This window comes from Megalopta genalis, chromosome 1, assembly GCF_051020955.1.
Source record: "Megalopta genalis isolate 19385.01 chromosome 1, iyMegGena1_principal, whole genome shotgun sequence".
NCBI lineage: Eukaryota > Metazoa > Arthropoda > Insecta > Hymenoptera > Halictidae > Megalopta > Megalopta genalis.
The window spans coordinates 3,943,234-3,962,169 of record NC_135013.1 but is presented as its reverse complement, the minus strand read 5'-3'; the positions used below and the strand labels follow the sequence as shown (position 1 = coordinate 3,962,169).

At 40.2% G+C, this 18,936-nt stretch overlaps 2 protein-coding genes, 1 long non-coding RNA gene and 2 other non-coding genes across 21 annotated transcripts in view; 2 read left to right on the top strand and 3 right to left on the bottom strand.

Annotated features, from left to right (window-relative positions):
• Window positions 1-18,936, top strand: part of fry (microtubule binding protein furry) — a 35,932-nt gene that overhangs the window by 3,146 nt on the left and 13,850 nt on the right. For 10 of the 12 annotated variants that reach the window (XM_033476046.2, XM_033476044.2, XM_033476040.2 and 7 more), the window contains exons 11-24: window positions 28-431; window positions 517-1,228; window positions 1,314-1,484; window positions 1,555-1,744; window positions 1,818-1,994; window positions 2,864-3,010; window positions 3,328-3,498; window positions 3,562-3,711; window positions 3,797-3,966; window positions 4,037-4,308; window positions 4,385-4,539; window positions 4,760-4,923; window positions 14,049-14,258; window positions 17,964-18,100. In XM_033476046.2, the coding sequence (XP_033331937.2) occupies window positions 28-431; window positions 517-1,228; window positions 1,314-1,484; window positions 1,555-1,744; window positions 1,818-1,994; window positions 2,864-3,010; window positions 3,328-3,498; window positions 3,562-3,711; window positions 3,797-3,966; window positions 4,037-4,308; window positions 4,385-4,539; window positions 4,760-4,923; window positions 14,049-14,258; window positions 17,964-18,100 (3,230 nt within the window). The remainder of the gene's footprint in view (window positions 1-27; window positions 432-516; window positions 1,229-1,313; window positions 1,485-1,554; window positions 1,745-1,817; window positions 1,995-2,863; window positions 3,011-3,327; window positions 3,499-3,561; window positions 3,712-3,796; window positions 3,967-4,036; window positions 4,309-4,384; window positions 4,540-4,759; window positions 4,924-14,048; window positions 14,259-17,963; window positions 18,101-18,936) is intronic. The other 2 variants (XM_033476049.2, XM_033476048.2) reach the window with 1 other exon arrangement.
• Window positions 4,600-11,504, bottom strand: LOC117223645 (C-C chemokine receptor type 1). Of its 6 annotated transcripts, none has more exons than XM_033476056.2 (4): window positions 8,860-11,504; window positions 5,269-5,425; window positions 4,985-5,177; window positions 4,600-4,931 (listed from the first exon to the last, which is right to left on the bottom strand). In XM_033476056.2, exons 1-3 carry the CDS (start codon window positions 9,790-9,792, stop codon window positions 5,026-5,028), a joined length of 1,242 nt encoding a protein of 413 aa, XP_033331947.1. In that variant the 5' UTR covers window positions 9,793-11,504; the 3' UTR covers window positions 4,600-4,931; window positions 4,985-5,025. The 6 variants fall into 6 exon arrangements, 5 of the variants coding, with proteins under 5 accessions (XP_033331947.1, XP_033331945.1, XP_033331944.1 ...); XM_033476054.2 differs by having other exon boundaries at window positions 4,985-5,135; window positions 5,218-5,419; window positions 8,860-11,500; XM_033476053.2 differs by having other exon boundaries at window positions 4,985-5,135; window positions 5,218-5,425; window positions 8,860-11,499.
• On the top strand, window positions 5,404-7,370 carry LOC117223649 (uncharacterized). The gene is made up of 2 exons (XR_004490989.2): window positions 5,404-6,456; window positions 6,519-7,370. It is a non-coding gene; the product is annotated as an uncharacterized LOC117223649 (long non-coding RNA).
• TRNAA-AGC (transfer RNA alanine (anticodon AGC)) lies at window positions 18,302-18,374 on the bottom strand. Its single transcript has one exon. It is a non-coding gene; the product is annotated as a tRNA-Ala (tRNA).
• On the bottom strand, window positions 18,456-18,528 carry TRNAA-AGC (transfer RNA alanine (anticodon AGC)). The gene has a single exon. It is a non-coding gene; the product is annotated as a tRNA-Ala (tRNA).

Here is an 18,936-nt window from a genome sequence, read left to right as displayed (position 1 = left end):
TAAATATTTTTCGTATCTATTTTGTAGAGGCGCTATACCGTTTACTATGGGTGTACATGATACGCATAAAATGTGAAAGTAATTCAGCTACTCAAAGTAGACTGCAAAGCATCGTGAACTCTTTATTTCCTAAAGGTTCGAAGGCGGTAGTACCACGTGATACTCCACTGAATATTTTCGTTAAAATCATTCAGTTTATCGCACAGGAAAGATTAGATTTTGCGATGCGAGAAATAGTTTTCGATTTGTTATCGGTTGGTCGGCCAGTAAAAATAATTTTAACTCCCGAACGGATGAGTATTGGACTTCGTGCATTTTTGGTCGTTGCTGATAGTTTGCAGCAAAAAGAGGGAGAACCTCCCATGCCCCGTACAATGGGTGTATTACCAAGTGGCAATACTATACGCGTTAAAAAGACATTCCTCAATAAAGTAAGTATATATAGCGAATATTCTTATTTACAATTATTATTAAAGTAAACTCATTTATCTAAAATTTTTATTTTATAAACAATAGATGTTGACAGAAGATACTGCGAGAAGTATAGGAATGTCTTCATACTTTCCACATGTTCGTCGGGTGTTTGTTGATATATTACGCGCTTTAGATGTTCATTATGGCAGACCTCTCATGATGACAAGTACACAAAACATGAACAAGGAACCAGACGAAATGATTACCGGAGAACGAAAGCCTAGGATAGATCTTTTCCGGACGTGTGTTGCAGCAGTTCCACGGTTGATACCTGATGGAATGACTGGTGCTGAATTAGTTGATTTATTATCTCGTTTAACAGTTCACATGGACGAAGAGCTTCGTGGACTTGCATATCAGAGCTTGCAGACATTGGTCTTAGATTTTCCCGACTGGAGACAAGATGTTGTACTTGGATTCACTCAGTTTCTCGCTAGAGACGTTCAGGATACTTTCCCACAACTTGTAGATAACGGCTTAAGAATGCTTTTGCAACTTCTCACAAGTTGGAAGAACGCACTGACAAGTCCAAGCATAAGATCTAAGGAACAGGCGGCCGACAGTACGAGAACAATTGCACGCACCGATGGCTGCATTAAGAAAAGTGAATCAGGACAAAAGATAGAACCTGTTTCAAGCGTGTTTCAGTTGGTAGAGGGTTTTGCATTAGTTATGCTATGCAATTGTCGACTTTATCCTCGTAGAATAGCAGTTCATATATTGCGCGAGGTCAAGTATTTGTTAAACACTTTAGGTGAGCTTATCGACTACTATTTGTTACATATTTGTGTAGACCATAAAAGGTAAGAATAGGAATAAAGGTTATTTGTGTAATTTAGGAGGTTTGGAAGATGATCAAGCTGTAATAGATGTAATAGATGCTTGTTGTCCAGTGGTTTTGGAGAAATGTTATCACATGTTACCACCCGCGGAAAAGACAGCAGCTGCTTCAACGTCTAACGTGGATCTTCAGTGGATAGCTGAAAGAAGCAGTTGCGTGTGGACAGCGGGTAAATCGCATACGTTTTCATATATGTATATCAGATATATTCGAAGTTTATTAATGGGAAAGTGTTGCAGGACTTCACGATGACACTAGTACGAAAAGCTCTTCCTCTTTGAATTTGAATGGAGCAGATCCATGGGGAAGTTGTCTATTCGCTTTCTTAGAAAAGGACAGAGTGCTCACATTGTGTCCTTCTGCCGTCGCGCACTCATGGCCTATCGTGTTTACCCGGATAAATTCCCTCTTCTCAGTAATTGATCCTACGTAAGACTAACTTATAAGAGTTAGAAAACCATTGAACTCGTCAGAGAGCTAATATCATTTTTATTCTGTTTAGACCTGTGAACGACAATAGAGCATCCCTATTGCGAAGTTCAACGGCAGTGCGAAAGCCGATCAACGAGAGAGACATGTACATGCATGTTTGGAAAAATTATTTGACCTTCGGATACAGGGTTGTCCCGCCGGTACCGAGTCCGGTTGTACGGTGCGCTAGTCCAGATCTCAGTCTCAGGTAGGTTGACACACGGACACTGTTGCAGGGACATTTAGCACCAGGTCATTTCATTATTACTTATTGTTTCCGAAGACATTGATCAATCATTTAGTCAGAACGTAAGGGATAAGTATATACTGTTCAGTGGTGTATTAGTTTCTGTAGCTCTAAGATTAAAAATAATTCTACTTGCACAAATTAAAGATAGTCTTAAATCTTTAATTACGGAGTTTACAGTTTTATCATTAGAGCTTTACATGTACTCATAAAGAGATGGATTAACAGGTGGAATTACTATTCATTTGGTATTAATTGGTGTAAGGTCCGTGTCTGCTTATGTCCATGGTACGACGGAAATGTTATATATCGGTTCCAGTGTCCGTTCGTTCTTGAACAATCATTATGGAAAAACGTCTATAACAGCGATTCGTGGCAACATGAAATACGTTTTTCTCATGACATGCATTTCTTGCTGTGTGACATGCACGTTCGCATTTGTACTTCTAATGTCTGACACAAGAATGTCTAATCTCATTTAATACTCTCTCCCTCTCTCTGTCTGTCTCTCTCTCTCTCCCTCGTTTTCCCTTCACACTGGTGTCTGGGAATCCGTTGTTGTAATTACGATACGAGGCGTCGTACGACAAGATGGGGAGCACCAATTCGTACCAATGCGCGCTTTGCACTATCGGGAGCGGGATTCGACTGTCGCACACTTTTCTCAATTGCACATTATATCTCGCTTCATTTTCTGTAACATTCTACTCCGCATGCTACTTGGTCACTGTCTCGCACACGTACATCCGGAACTTAGAGTAGTAGTTTCTGAGCAGTAAATAATGTCTGATACAAGGAGCATTGGTGGTACACTGTATTGCATACTCTAGTGGTCAGCATACGGTGGAGTTTGGTGTGTTGTGCATGAGTAAGGAGTTGAGTCAGAGCCTGGAGAATCTCGGCGGGGCGCAGACCCTGCCGGGTCGGTTCTCCGTACCGTCCATTTCCGGCATCTACACCAGGCATAAGCGGACCAGGTGAGCCTAATTAACCATTGCGAACGACCATGCTTCGAAGTCACCCGGGATTTATAACGGTCGTTGGTAATTTGCACTATTTTTCCGTATTCGAAGTTTTCATTTATTTCTGTATACCGTAGCTCTGATTAAGCTCCCATCCAACCACGATCTGTACATGTATCTTTTATTTTACTCCTTGGCTAGCGTTACGACCGTTCCCGACTGCTTTAAACGGAAATTAAATTTCTTGACCGCGCACGATTTGTGTCTCTGTAACTATGTGTTCATTCGGTCCCGGACCTCTGATCGCTGACAAAGCATTCGTTTCCTCGTAGCTCCTCGCCGGACAGTCTTTCCGCCGAGAGAGGCGACAACAAATCACCCGGCACGAACGCGAGCCCTGCAGCCCTCTACAAGTTGACGGTACCTCTTCTGAGATGCGAAGTGGTCGATGTCAGAGATGCTGCTGTCCAAGCAATCGGCAAGGTCAACGCTGATGCTTTGAAGTAAGTGAATATAGCAAACGCAATCGGTGTGCTATTTTATTGACGATAATTTTCATTTTGCAGAGATTTAATGGAAGAACTAGTCCCTTACATTCGTGAAGCGGTTGATCGAAAGCAAGAAAATATGAGACGCCGCAGACGCAGAGATGCGTTAAGATTACAGTTAGTGAGAGTTCTAGAACTCATTGCCGAGTATGGAACTTTCGGTATCTGGTTAGTAATTAACTTTGGCGTCTCTGGACCTATAGGATCTCTGGACCTAGAATAGAAAATAATTCTTTTTGTATGCTTTATTCAGCCCTGCAGTATTAGGCCGTGAGACACAATCGCTTCATCCAACGTTCGTCGAGTATATCGACGGTGCACGTTTATATTTGGAGAACGAGGCTGACAAAGAGGCTCCTGCTGTGCGCGATATCAAGTTGCATTTCTGTAATTTTATTAGAAAAATGATCAAGAGTTTCACGTGTAAGTAAGCTGTACACACAAGTAGTCCTCGCAGGAATAGTTTTGTTTCATATGACTTTTTGTATTTTAGTGGAAACGTGTCAGTCATTGTTGAAGAGAGATTTGAGACGGAGTTTGTTCATGCTGTTCGCTAGTTGGGCTGGCCCTTACGGTCGCTCGATTACAAGCCCATTCTGGCTACAGGAAGAAGGGAAATCTTGTACGGAGTTACAGCTTTCAGCGCTGCAAGCCATGAGTGGATTGTTATGTTGCGGGCCTTGCTTCAATCCTCAACTGTTTTCCGAGGAGGGAGCGATATTGTATCAATGGCTGGACTTACTGTTGGATAGCAAGGATGAAAAAGTAATAATATAATACACATTCGAAGTACAACTATTTAGGAGACCTGATATTAAACATCTGTAATAATATTTGTCAGATTTACGCCCTTGCTCGAGAAACGGTAGTTTTGCTATTAGAATGTAATCCTGATATTGGAGCTCTCCTGGATTGGGTCGTCGACAGATGCTATACCGGAGCTCCTCAAGTAGCCGATGGTTGTTTCTTAGCGCTGGCAACAATCTTCAGTGCAAGGTTAGCGATGTCAAAAATATATTTCATGATATCTCACGTTACTTTTCAAGATAACTTAAATACCTTAAAATCAATTCTTTTATTCTTACATGTGGGAATATTCCCTCAAATTATAAATAGTTTAACTTAAAAAAATTACAACAGAATACAAAAGATTTTAGCTCACTTTCATACATAAATATGATACAAGCAATTTTAAATATATTTATTCGCTTTCCAGAGAATATCCTTGCGATCATTACACAAGCATCATCAACGTTACACTGATGAGTACGGGTTGCCCTCGTGCTCCTGTCCACGATGCGGCTCTTCAGCTTCTCCAGCTGTTGGACCAACGGTTTTTCGGGAACGTGGGTCCCCTTCCGACTACAGAACCAGAGACCGGTAAGACACTGTGAAGTAGAATCGATTACCGAAAGAAAACCACTTTTTAATCGGTATTCACCTCGCATCGATTGTTCATGTCGCGCAAACTTGCACCACGCTTCACTGCGAGATAACGTTCAGCTCGTGGAATTCTTCCCATGGTTCTGTATTCACGGTGGTGGTGGTACTTCGACGTATCGACGCGTTGCTTGGTCGCCCGATCTTCGATGCTGAAGACAAATATGATCTTTTAAGTATCGCGCAACTGTAAGCTGCAAACGAGTCGTTCGTTAATTCACCGGTAGCACGTACCACTCTGCGTTACATGACTAAACGTCCGCGTCATAGTTGCATTTCTTTTACCAAATCTCTTCAGGATCATGCAGCGTAGAGCTCGCCGGAAATTCTGACCGGTGGCACAGTACAGGATAAAATTGATTCCGAAATTGGTATTGAACAGCAAATTGCAAATCTGTTGCGCCAGAGCCACCGAACGGGTTGCGTACACCGCCTCCTGAAACTGTATTTTTATAATCAAGGTGTAAGCACAGTTCTGAACGAACAGTTTACACGATAGTGCAGAGTTTTGGGACTCCGTCTATCATGTTTCGTGTACTTAATAATTTCGAGTACACGGGTGGTTCACGTAATACAATAATGTCTCCCTTACTGACGCCCAGATTGCGCACAAAAAAATGGATAATTTGGGAAGAGGAGATACGATTATTCGAGCTTTGCGGTTTATTTTTATAGTTATAAATTGTCCACAATTATAAAAATGAGCCGCAAGGCTCGAATAATCGTATCACCTCTTTTATTATTATTTTATTATTGTTTATCCTTTTTTATTACGATTATTCGAGCCTTGTGGCTCATTTTTATAATTGTGGACAATTTGTAACTATAAAAATAAACCGCGAGGCTCGAATAATCGTGTCTCCTCTTCCAAAAATTGTCCACTTTGTGCGCAATCTGGGCGTCAATTAGAGAGACATTACTGTACAGACTAAATTCGTTATTCATTCAATTAATTTACAGATTGTTCATACTGCACTCATTCTTTTCCCGGTGTACCGGGAATTATGCCCATGACAAGATAGTCATTTTCATTCTTCGGTGTTGACACAGCTATCGATCAATTGCAAAAAAAGAATCGTGTAAACACTGACGAACCTTCGACTTCACTTATTACGTTCTGATGATACATAACATATGTGTTTACGTTATCTTTATTTATCGTTATCTAGCCTCGTAAGTGTACGCAAAGCGGCAATGTAGCTCGACAGATGCAACAGTTTCAAAACTATTGCGACCATTGAACCAATAATAATCTACGCGTGTTTGTACAAAAATTGCTGCACATAAATATAACTTTTTACACGCTAATTTATATAGATTGTGACACTTGAAACGGGCCACCTGAATAACTCTGCCGCAGTTGGCAATAGAAATAAATGGATCAGACGAGAAACTTGCTTGGTGGCGAAGAGACAGTGAACGTGATGAGAATAGTTCCTTTGCAGAGATAAGAGGTGTAGAGGAGATGCGAAGGTCGATTTTCTTTTTTTTTTTTTTAATGAAATGTCACTTTCCTTTTTCCATTTGCGTTTTAGGAAACAGCACAGCGGTCTATGATTGAAAGTCATTCAAGGTTACCGAAGGTCATTTGCAATGGAGTATGATTTGCCTCACGGAACCTATTCGATTGCTGCGCTGCCTCTTGGTTACTATGTGGCTCTTGTAATCTCTTATACGGATCGTAGAATGTAAACAAACGCTCAACCGGGTTGTGTGCTTCTTATTTACTGTACCTACGTGTACTATTATTAGTATGCTACTGCGGTATGCTACCGATCTAGAAGGGTCACGAACTTCTAAAATGCGTTGCTCGAAAACGCAAAGATTTGATTAGTTTTTCGCTTGTAACGAATTTTGAAGAATTATGATACAACACAGTCTGTTTATAGATTATAGATTTTCTGATTGTATCGGACGTTTACAATTAGTCCTTTCAGATGTTATACAGATTCGTTAGAAAATCGGGTGCGTAGATACGTAAAAAAAGCATCGATGATTCAACAGAGCAATCGATAGTGACGCTTTGGAACACTCATCGATGTTCAAGGTTATCACCTTGAATGCTTGCATTGACAGAATGCATGCGAATAAGTGGTTGCTTGAAGTCTATCGGTTCCTTGATGTAAATTACTTTCGACCATAGTCGACCTTGAATGATTTTGAATGACCATAGGTCACTGTACTATTAAAAGGTGAATAAAGACGTATCATTTCAGAGAGCAAATTACTCTTCCCATTTTATCTACACTCGTCTACAAAGGAACCACAGCCACTGGATCATGATCTTGACATCAAGCACATTTGATCTCATGTTTCTCCGTCAATAGACGCGGTGTTTCAAGTGTTCCGGAAAATAGAAACTGTAATAAAACAAAGAGATACATTTACATCGTCGAAGATTCAACCAACTTTTGCCAATTTTCTTCAATTGTTTGGTAGAGCGACTTACAGGTTCCACGACGTAGCAGTTTATTAACGAGCTTCGTTTCGAACGCATATTTCATACCAACCCTGGCGAAAATAGTTTATCGCATCGATCAAGCGTCTATCATTGCAACAAGGTGAAACTTGTATACAAGCATTTCCATGTCGTCATCTTTGTCGCCAGAAGTATTAAAAAGTCTTCCAACACTTTGCCAGACCACTTGGCAAATATTTGCGTAACTTTCATGAAACGACAAAAACTTTGATAGTTTTTAAAGATATTCTCTGCTCGTACAGTGATCTATAAATATGTTTGCAAAAAAAAGTTCATTCAATTTCATCTTTTCCGTTTTTTATACACAATGCCAGTTCTCATGCGCCACCATATTTGTTTGTATTTAATAATCTACTAGAAATTAAATAATTTTAAAAGGAGAGGAATATAAAGATTACGTAGAGTGAAGAATACAATTAGAGCAATCGTATGTAAAATAAAATGGAAACATTTATATAAAATGGAAACAATTGTATAGGATGAAAAAATAAAATAAAAACAATTGTACAGAATGGAAAATGAAATGGAAACGTTTCTATAAAATGAAAGATAAAATGAAGAAAATTATATAGAATGAAAAATAAAATAGAAACAATTGTATATGTAGAATGAAAAATAAAATGGAAACGTTTCTATAAAATGAAAGATAAAATGGAGAAAATTATATAGAATGAAAGATAAAATGGAGAAAATTATATAGAATGAAGAATAAAGTAAAAACAATTCACAGAATGAAAAGTAAAATCATAAGAATTGTACAGAATGAAAAATAAAATAAAAACAATTCTCTAGAATGAAAAATAAAATCGTGACAATTCTCTAGAATGAAAAATAAAATTATAACAATTGTACAAAATGAAAGATAAAATAAAAACAATTCTCTAGAATGGAAAATAAAATCATAACAATTGTGTAGAATAAAAAGTAAAATGGAAACGTATAAAATGGAAGCAATAATATAGAATGGAAAATAAAATCAAAACAATTCTCTAGAATGAAAACTCTAAAATCGAAACAATGGAATAAAATAAAAAATAAAACGCCAACTACGCTACAGAATAAAAATACTCCAATTTGATCGAAACGTTCGATTTCCGGAGTTAAACGAGCCTCGACTAATTACGCTAAAACCCTTAATCAGCGACTGCTGTTTGCAGAAAGTTTCGCTATCGAATCAACGGAATTAAGCGGAACAAATGTAATCCGCGCGTAAAACCTCATTAACGAGCCGCTATAAAGCATAAATTTTGCACGCATCATCGAACCGTTTCCATCGAATAATCCCAGCCAGGGTTGGTACATCCCCGTCGCCCCTTGTAAATCAAACAGGGTACACGCGGATAATCCGTAACGCGTGTCACGACACATGTAGAACGTAGCTACAGGCGACCACGTACATGTAGAAACGCATAAATCCTGAGGACGTACGCGGGCAGGTTGAAGCATAGGAAAACGGTGGACACGACCAGCAGCATCTTGGTGATCTTGGTCTGCGCCAGATTGCCCCGTAGACTCGAATAGGGTGGTTGCCTCCCTATCCCTGTGCGTGGCTCGTTGGTCAGCGATTTTCTAATTTTAATATGCCTATAGATAGCACGGGCGATCAGCACGTTCAGGACGATGATCACGGTGAACGGTATCGCGAACGTGAGCACGGTGTCGATGGTATTGTAGACGGTCGCCCAGGACTCCAGTCCTTCGGCCAGGTGGCCGCACTCGGTCACGTTGCCCTTTTCGTTGTACTGGACACTGGTCGCGGAGAACCATAACACAGGGCTGCACAGGATCATCGCGAGCATCGTGAGAACGGCGACGGTCACCTTGGCCCTGGCGACGGTGCACATCGACTGCCGATACATCGGGTATTGCACCGCGATGAACCGTTCTATGGTGAAAACGACGACCAGCCAGACGCTCATGAAGCTGCAGAGCGTGGTCAGATAGATGAAAAACTGGCAGAAACCGGGCCGATTGAACAGGCCCACCTCGAGCATGTTCAGCCAAACAACGAACACTGATACGAGAAAACCGGTATCGCTAATGGCCAACGCGGCCAGATAAACGCTGGACGAGTACTGGCACAGTTTCGTGCCGAAGAACACGATCACCGACAAACAGTTCCCCAGGGTGCCCAGGTAGACCAGGATCGGCGTGTAATAGAACTGCAGGCCCCGGAACACGTTCTCGATCAGCTCGATGCCCGCCGCCGCCGCGTCCCTCTGCGCCCGGACCATTTTCGTTCGATTCGGCCACGCGAACAAGATCCCGGTCCGTGAGAGTGTTTCCCGATGACGCGCGACGTTCGAAAAATCTTTCACGTTTCCGTTCATCAACTGACATCCCGCAAATAGAAACAGATTTCAGGGGGGTTCGCATCCACCGCGCGGAACATAGCCCCTCGGGACGGCTCTACGCCCGTTCGGGGATCATTCGCGCCGTGGAAAACGATCCCCGGCGGCGGTTCCAACGAAATCGGAACACCGGCAAGGCGGCCGGGAATGTCGTTTCGAGAGAAGAATCGTCGGAACAGCGAATATTCGTTTTATTCGACACGCCGGATGGCTTCTGTCGCGCGAGCCGCAGCGACAAAATGGAGAGCCCGCGGCCGAGCGGTTTGCAAACACGGCCGGCCGACGGAGAGCATCGCCGCGTTCACGCGGATTCGGATGCGACGATTCAGATTCGCACGCAGATCGAATTTATAGCCGATCTTTTTCTTTATTCGCGTCGTCGTCGTCGCAACGCGGCGAAATCGTTGCTCCGGCGTCGAGCACCCGGCGCGGATCAACCGGATGATCGGTGTTTGTTCGATCGTCGCCGCGAGAGAATCGCGCGGATTAAGATAAGACGATTCAGATTCGCACGCCGATCAAATTTATAGCCGATCTTTTTCTTTATTCGCGTCGTCGTCGTCGCAGCGCGATGAAATCGTCGTTCCGGCGTCGAGCATCCGGCGCGGATCAACCGGATGATCGGTGTTTGTTGTTCGATCGTCGCCGCGGACTCGGGATCCGTCGCCGGTTCCGTTCTTCCACGGTCATCGATCACGTTCCGACGATATTTTTTATTATCCGTCGCAAGCTCGTTCGTCTTATATCCGGCGCCGAGCCTCGGCCGCGCAACGCCGCCGCTCGAAGATTTGATTAATTTGACGAAAAATCATTTTGAACCGCTGCCAAATTCTCGTGACGTCTTCGGGGATCGTTCGGCCCTCTGTTCTAGTAATCCTCGAGGTCCGTTTTCGTCCGCAGAAGATTCTAGCGCCTCGTCCGTGGACCCATCCTCCGAGCCCGACGCGATTGCTGCTCGCGATTCTGTCTCGCGTTACTTCGCCAGATCGAATAATCGTCGCTGACAGCGATTCAATCAATAGCGATGTATTCGGAAACTTGTACACACGCACACACACACGCGCGATTAAAATCGCACTTGTTGACACGCGATTGAAAGATTGATTTTCACACCGATCACTCGTTTTACTCGCAAATGTGCAAATGATAGCACGAAACCGTATCGGTTTGTTCGGATTTTATGTTAATTTATTGTTTGTGGAGCGAGACAAGTTTATCGGTGATTTAAATTTACGTTAATTGTTATTTCTTTTTTTTTAGGATTTAAATTTATATTATTATTATTATTTGCGGAATTCTCTTTCGTTTGAAGCGGTGCTCGGTGCACGAAGAAAAAAAGAGGAGAGGAGAACAGATGCGAATAATGACGGGAAAGTTGACTAGCGTACACCAGGATGCCGCCTCGACTATTTCTGCATGGTGCATCGGGAACCGCTCTTGATAAAGTACGATGCAATGGGCTTCTGCGCATCGACGGCAATATACGAATTCTCCCTGGGCGCGTCTATCTTCAGAAATACAAATTCATTTTCACGGCTCGATTGATATTCGTCCCCGCGATTCTCTGACAGGCGATCGATCGTTTCTTCGCCGATATTATTCCGATTATGCGGTTACGTTTTTGTTTCGTTTCGTTGAAATGTCACACCGATTCTATGTATGTTATGTATGCGTTTCGTTAATTACCGTTCGCGGAATCATAGTTTATCGCACGTTTGTTCGATCGCCGCTTCCGCGCGCAGATATTTTCTGCTATCTAGAATAAACCGGATGCCATTTTATTCGATCAACAAAACGAGAAAATTCACGCTGCGTACTCCTTGAGATCGGCCGATTTAATTGTACGTTATTGTACAGGGCTGTTGGGATTTTTGTATTTTGATAAACAAATTGGGAATTCGATTGCGGGAGATGCTGTTTCATTGATTAATGTATTTTTATGAGAAATGTTTCGATTAGAGGCGGAAGGGTTAAGGAGGGTTGAAGGGTGAAAAGAAAATGGGCGAATACTGTTGAAGAACGGGCTTGAAAAATATGAAATAATTAATGCGTTGATCGATTAATACGATTGGTATTAAACTTTTTACTGTTTTAGTTGTTTAGATTATGGCAGATAATTGCAGTTCCGTTGAATAATTGATTATTTAATATAACTATTTAATAGCTATTTAATAAGAGTCAGATAAATACAGGGTATTTAATAAGAGTGAGATAAATACAAGCTATTTAATAGGAGTGAGCTAAATATAGGCTATTTAATAAGAGCGAGATAAATACTTATAGGCTATTTAATAAGAGTCAGATAAATACAGGGTATTTAATAAGAGTGAGATAAATATAGGCTATTTAATAAGAGTGAGTAAATACTTATAGGCTATTTAATAGGAGTCAGATAAATATTTACAAGCTATTTAATAAGAATGAGATAAATACTTACAGGCTATTTAATTGAAGTCAGATAAATACTTGCAAGCTATTTAATAAGAATGAGATAAATACGGGGTATTTAATAAGAGTGATATAAATACAAGCTATTTAATAGGAGTAAGATAAATATAGGCTATTTAATAAGAGCGAGATAAATACTTACAAGCTATTTAATAAGAGTCAGATAAATACAGACAGACTATTTAGTAAGAGTCGGATAAATAGTTGCAGACTATTTAATAAGAGTCAGATAGATACTTACAGACTATTTAATAGGAGTCAGATAAATACTTACAAGCTATTTAATAAGAATGAGATAAATACGTGCAGGCTATTTAATTAAAGTCAGATAAATACTTCAAAGCTATTTAGCAAGGGACAGATAAATACTGAAGAGTTATTTAATATGAATCAGATAATTGCAAGCTATTTAATAAAAGTCAGACTTACAAGCTATTTAATAAGAATCAGATAAATACTTAAATGCTATTTAGCAAGGGACAGATAAATACTGAAGAGTTATTTAATATGAATCAGATAAATGCACAAGCTATTTAATAAAAGTCAGACTTACAAGCTATTTAATAAGAGTCAGACTTACGAGCTATTTAATAAGAGTCAGATAAATACTTACCGGTTCTCCGATAGGATCACGACCGGACAACATTTTACCCGAAAATAGTCACATTACAAAATTTCCAGTGAACTTTTTCCTGTGAACGCAGAATGTAGCAACGTCATTCTTTGACTTTCTCAGTACACTGACGTTTATTGAAATGGGTTCCTCGTACGCTAAGAAATTTACAACCGTGTTTTTCTGCACGAATCCAAAAAGACCGACCATTGGATCGGCCTCCACAGTCGTCACGCGTAAATATGATAGAAAAGTCGAATAAATTCGAATAGTAATACGACGATTTCTGTCTCCGCGTACGCTACAATGGGACCTCGATTAACCGGCTTGGTGGTGACCGAGGGAACGAGGATAAAACGAGATCCATCGGATGATCGAGACTCGAGGAAAAAAGACTGGAAATGTGATCGATCAGCCCCGTCAAGAACTGAAAGTTGTGAAACTGTGGGGTGACTTATTCGTAAGGATACATTTTCTGAAAGTATTTGGCAACTGTGTTTTGTAGAAGACAAATTATATCATCTATATTAATACAGTTGATGCAGAAGAAGGCAAATTAGATCGTTTATGTTAATATAGTTGGCGCGGGGGAAGACAAATTAGGACGTTTATATTAATCGGAAGGAATATGCACGTACACATACATATGTATGTTAAATGTTGCTTTAAACTATTATATGGAATTACGTAGAATTTGCAGTCGTTGCAATTGACCAAGTATATACATGTAATTAATATTATAAAATGTATTAATATTGTAAAATAATTATAAAATATATATGTATTAATATATAATATAAATATAATATATATTAATATAATAATATTATATAATATATAATTATTATAATATATATTATAATAATATAATATATAATATATAATATATTATAATATATATAATAATATAATATATATTAATATTAATGTAACGTATATTAAAGCACATTTACAGATATTTTATTTGCCTAAAAATCTCGCGAATGCAAACAAACTTGAAAACGCTATTTAGTGAAAAGCTTTATAAAAAGTTTCAGAACGGCGTTCGACTTATTCGCTTTTATTTACGTGTTTCCTAGAGCATTTCCACGAGAATTTCGACGACATTCGCTCGTGTATCGGTTTCGATAGTCGGCGTCATCGAGCTAATAAAAGTTGAACGATCTTGTTCCAGGCCAGGACGATCTCGTTGCCGGCTCATCAACTACGGCCACTTCCGTGCCAGGACAACAGAGTAATCCAATCGGTGGGTTATCCTCGAACGGCACAATTAGGGGCGGCACCCTGGACGTCCTCCTGTCGACCACTTATTGTCGCAATCAGATGTATCTCTCGCGCCAGCTCGCCCAATTACATCCGGAACTTACGATGCCCATGTTCAGCGGTGAGTTTCTCCGCCACGTCCGCCAACAAATATTTCTGTCGCTTGAATTGATATTTATTATTATATTTGAAATATTTCTGTCGTCGACACGGCCCGAACTTGTTCGCAAGTTTCCTAGAATCTTGCTCGACGAATCTGTTGCCCGCCGAACTACCAAATTCTCCCCAATTGTCCCTCAGCTTGGAAACGAAAGTGGACAACTTGGCAAGAGAAGATACGATTGTTCGAGCCTCGCGGCTCGTTTTTGTAGCTGTTGATAATCGGCGTTGATAATAAAAAGCGAGCCGCGAAGCTCAAATAATCACATCTCCTCTTGCCAACTTGTCCATTTTTGTTTCAAAATTGACGGAGAATTTTGGAGAATTTTCTGTAATTTCGTTAACTGATCAGAACTGGAAAATTAGAATTTATCCAACGCGGCGTTTCTTCAACCTTTTGGCAGCCTGCGAGACTTGACAAGGATTGGTTAGAATTTTTGAATTCAAGGACGATAGAATTCGATCGGGTCCTGCGAGATGCAAGAAGGTCAAAGTGTCGCGCAGTGTCGCGCATCTTAACTTTTCTGGTTTTACCTCGTTAAATAAATTGCCTTCGTCGTAGTTTCGAAGTTGCTGGGACTGGCTGCCAAAGGGTTGAAGGGGCGGAGATTCCAGTTCGGTGTGGAAAATTGTCATTAAACTTTATCCTTGCACGAAATCGAACGAGGCGCGGAAGTTTTAATTGCGGCTAAACAATCTTAGCTCGCGCGATGCTTTCCACGGGCAATCCTTTCTTCGAACGAAGAGAGATCGCGCTCTTCGGTGTTCGATTTAAACAGCGGAAATATATTTTTAAATTGACCTAAATTTTCCCAGGGGATCCGACACAAAGGAATATTCGTGTGAAAAGTGAGCGTGTTCGAGAACACTGCGAACGGATGGTGCTGAAGTTCGTACACCTTTTAAAACGCGATAACTTTTTTGAAATTGGACTAAGTTATCTGAATTTGTTTCAGATGATAGCGGGATTAGTCTACTAGACGATGACCAAAATGCCTTTTTTTAATTTTGTTATTATTTGGGGTGACAAAAAAAAATTAAAAAGAACTCTCATTTTTAACTTTTTTACGTGAGCCTATTTATATATTATATATATAAATATATAGCCTATTATATATTTTATGTATATAAATATATAGCCTACTATAAATTATATATATTTAAATATATAGCCTATTATGTATTTGATATACAGGGTGCCCAAAATTATTGTATTTCCGGGAAGTGAGGGGTTCATGAGATCATTTGAAGTAACTTTTTCCTCAGCGAAAATGCGATCCGCGACTTAGTTTACGAGTTATTAACGAAAAACAGTGACCAATGAGAGGCGGGATCAACCGGCGCGTGGCGGCCGAACCAATGAACGGAACTAGGCTCCGTGCGCTCGTTGGCTCGGCCGCCTCGCGTCAGCCAAGCTCGCTTCTCATTGGTCAGTGTTTTTCGTTAATAACTCGTTAACGATGTCTCGTAGAGCATTTTCGATAAGGAAAAAGTTGCTTCAAATGACCTCAGGAACCCCGCATTTCCCGGAAATACCATAATTTTGGGACACCCTGTATATTTTATATATTTATAAAAAGAGAAAATTCTCAATTTTTGTTATAGGCTCAGATAAAAATGTTAATGAACGAGAGTTTTTTTATTTTCTTTGTGAGCCTAAGTAATATAAAAATTTAAAAAAGGAGGCATTTAGGCTAATACATTAGACCCTTTATCATCTAAAATAAAAATTCAAGTTATTTAGTTGAGTTTTAGAAAAGTTATTACGTTCTGGAAGGTGTACGAACACTTTTTTGGGCCAATGTACGTGGTTGCTCGTAATAATTGCTCGCAATACGCCTCGTCGAGCCCGGGTCTTTGTACTTGCGAGCACATTGGACAGTTCGAACCTTTTACTAGCAGTCAGCTAGAAATAATTCATCCATTTATAACTCAGCCTAATACCTATTACATTCTCTCGTTCACCTTGTGTGTTTGGATAGTAAACACATTTTGTCATACCAAATTCAAACAGCGTTCTCGGCGAACGATTATAAATGATGTTGTCGAACACCGTTCAAACAACAATGTGTGCACGCACTTCTACTTCTAGAAGCAAACTATACTGAAAAAGCTATCGAATAACCAATACGTAAAATCCGATCGACCGGATCCAGAGTTCCGTCAGCATTTTTCGCGTGTCGTCTTATTTATTTATAACTTCGTTCATACACGTTATTATTATTATTATTAGACCGGGGATCTTTTATGCAAAAACGAAATGTCCGTCATTTTGTTTTTTCTTCTTATTATTATTTTCCTTCTATCTTCTCGGTTTCGAGAGATAAGATTTGAATAAGAAGGCGTATCCATATTCTGTTGAGATAGTTTTAACCCTTTGCACTCGAAATCGTTTTAACTGTAAATTAGAAATAATTTCTCTGATTTATAGTATTTCCATTTTATACGACAAAGTGCATTTTATATAACAATCTTTTTTTAATTATTTTTTTTATAACATAATAATTTTTTAAATCTAAACTTTGTTGATATAAAAATTATCTTGAAACGTGATATAACGATTTTAGCGGTGCCTCGGAGTCACCACTCGAGTGCAAAGGGTTAATTATTTTCAAAACAGCGTGCTACGTTCTTCTGGTTCTTAATTTTTTTTTTTCGCGTCACCATTTTTCTCATAAATGCATAAAATCCGCAATTCGATTATTACACGATCCTATTTATACATGCACATTTGTCGGTAACGTTCAAAACGAACGAATGAATTACTAATAAAAAACAATAATTATTAATAATTAATTAATAATAATTGACACTTTAATGGCCGCTCTAATGGCCACATATGTGTAGTGCTTTAATAATTACGTAGGTGATTGCTTTAACAATTATCAGAAGGAAGGAACAATTCACGAAGGAAAAATATTAAAATTTGTTGTATTAAATGTGTAGTTATTATTATTGCTTTTTCTTTTGTTTTATGTATATGTTCGCACATGTTGAATTATTTCATGAATTTACCAAAACATATACCGGCACCTGGCGGCGTTTGGCTGCGCAGACGCGCGGCCGTTGATAAATAATTAACCCCTTAACGCACAGTTTTTTTGAGAAAAAAAACCGGCCAAAAAAATCAATTTTTTTTAATGTAAATTGTTCCATGGGAAAAGGCTATATTTTATTCTTGAATAAATAAGTGTTATAGCTCACAATCCCATGCAAATGATAAAAATCAATAAAACGATTTTTTTTCTTTGCTTTCACATTGTTATTTTCAATTCTCGATTATATTCGAGTGTGAAAGATTATAGCAGCATAAAATACAACGCCGCTCGAATTGTCTCGAGTGTGCACAGTTTGGCCTGTTTAGCGCGCTCGAATTAACTCGAGCGTACAAGTTAAGGGGTTAATAAATAAATAAAAAAGCGATCGGGCCGACGAAGTAGAAATCAATAGAATTACCAAGTACATAGTGCCCGGCCGGAAGGTAACAAAAGGCGCGAAACCGTGCACGCGTAGACGAGCGTAAATGGCGGACCGACCCAAATACCGCGCGCCGTAACCGCATAGAAATGCAACCAATAAATTCACCGCGAAAATCGTCAGCGAACGCGCGGATCCCCCCCGGTCGGCTATACACACGCGTTGTACATCGGTTATGCATCGCTTTCAGAAATTACGCACAGGTTTCAAACGGCTAGAAGAGAAGTACGACAGCTGTTGCTCCAGTATTTGTTACCCTGGCTGCACAATATGGAGCTGGTCGACCCTAATGTACCGCCGCCGTCGAATCCATTGAGTTACTATCAGGTAATGCATTCAACAACGTACAAAAATATTACAAAACCGAAGCAATTAACAAATTGACTCCTGCAGTATGCTCCATCGCCGGTTATTCATGCACACCTCGCGGCCTAATCGCGATGATGTTGCATCGACCGCTGTAGTCTCATCGCGCGTTAATTTAAAAAAAAGCATCCGGAGCGTGGATGATCGTTAAAAAAAGAATTTTGGAGGCGCCGGGCATCGATCCCGGTACCTCTCGCATGCTAAGCGAGCGCTCTACCATCTGAGCTACGCCCCCCTGTGATTTGGTTCGATGCAGGTGCAATTATTGGCATTCGATTGCGATCTACTTTCGGTGAAAGGGTCCAAAAAAGATCTCTGGAGGCGCCGGGCATCGATCCCGGTACCTCTCGCATGCTAAGCGAGCGCTCTACCATCTGAGCTACGCCCCCTTCGATCCACTCTGTCCGAAGTGCCATTTTGTATTGTGCTTGTAAAATAATATTAGTTAAAATGTGACGAAATGTTTTGGATTCTGATCGTCGAAACTCGGTTGCCCCTCTCATCTGATTCAATCGTATACTTTTGGTTCTCGTTTGGTTCGGTACCATTTTAGCCCTTTGCTCTACGACCACGTCTGAGAGACGTGGTCAGATAATCGGGCCAGAAATGATTATCGCGACTGAGAGATGTGGTAAAAAATCAGGTCGAAAATGATTATCGAGTCTAAGAGACGTGGTCAAAAATCGAGTCGAAAATAATCATCACGTTTGAGAGACGTGGTCAAAAATCGGGCCAGACATGATCATCACGTCTGAGAGACGTGGTAAAAAATTGGGTTAGAAATGATTGTCACGTCT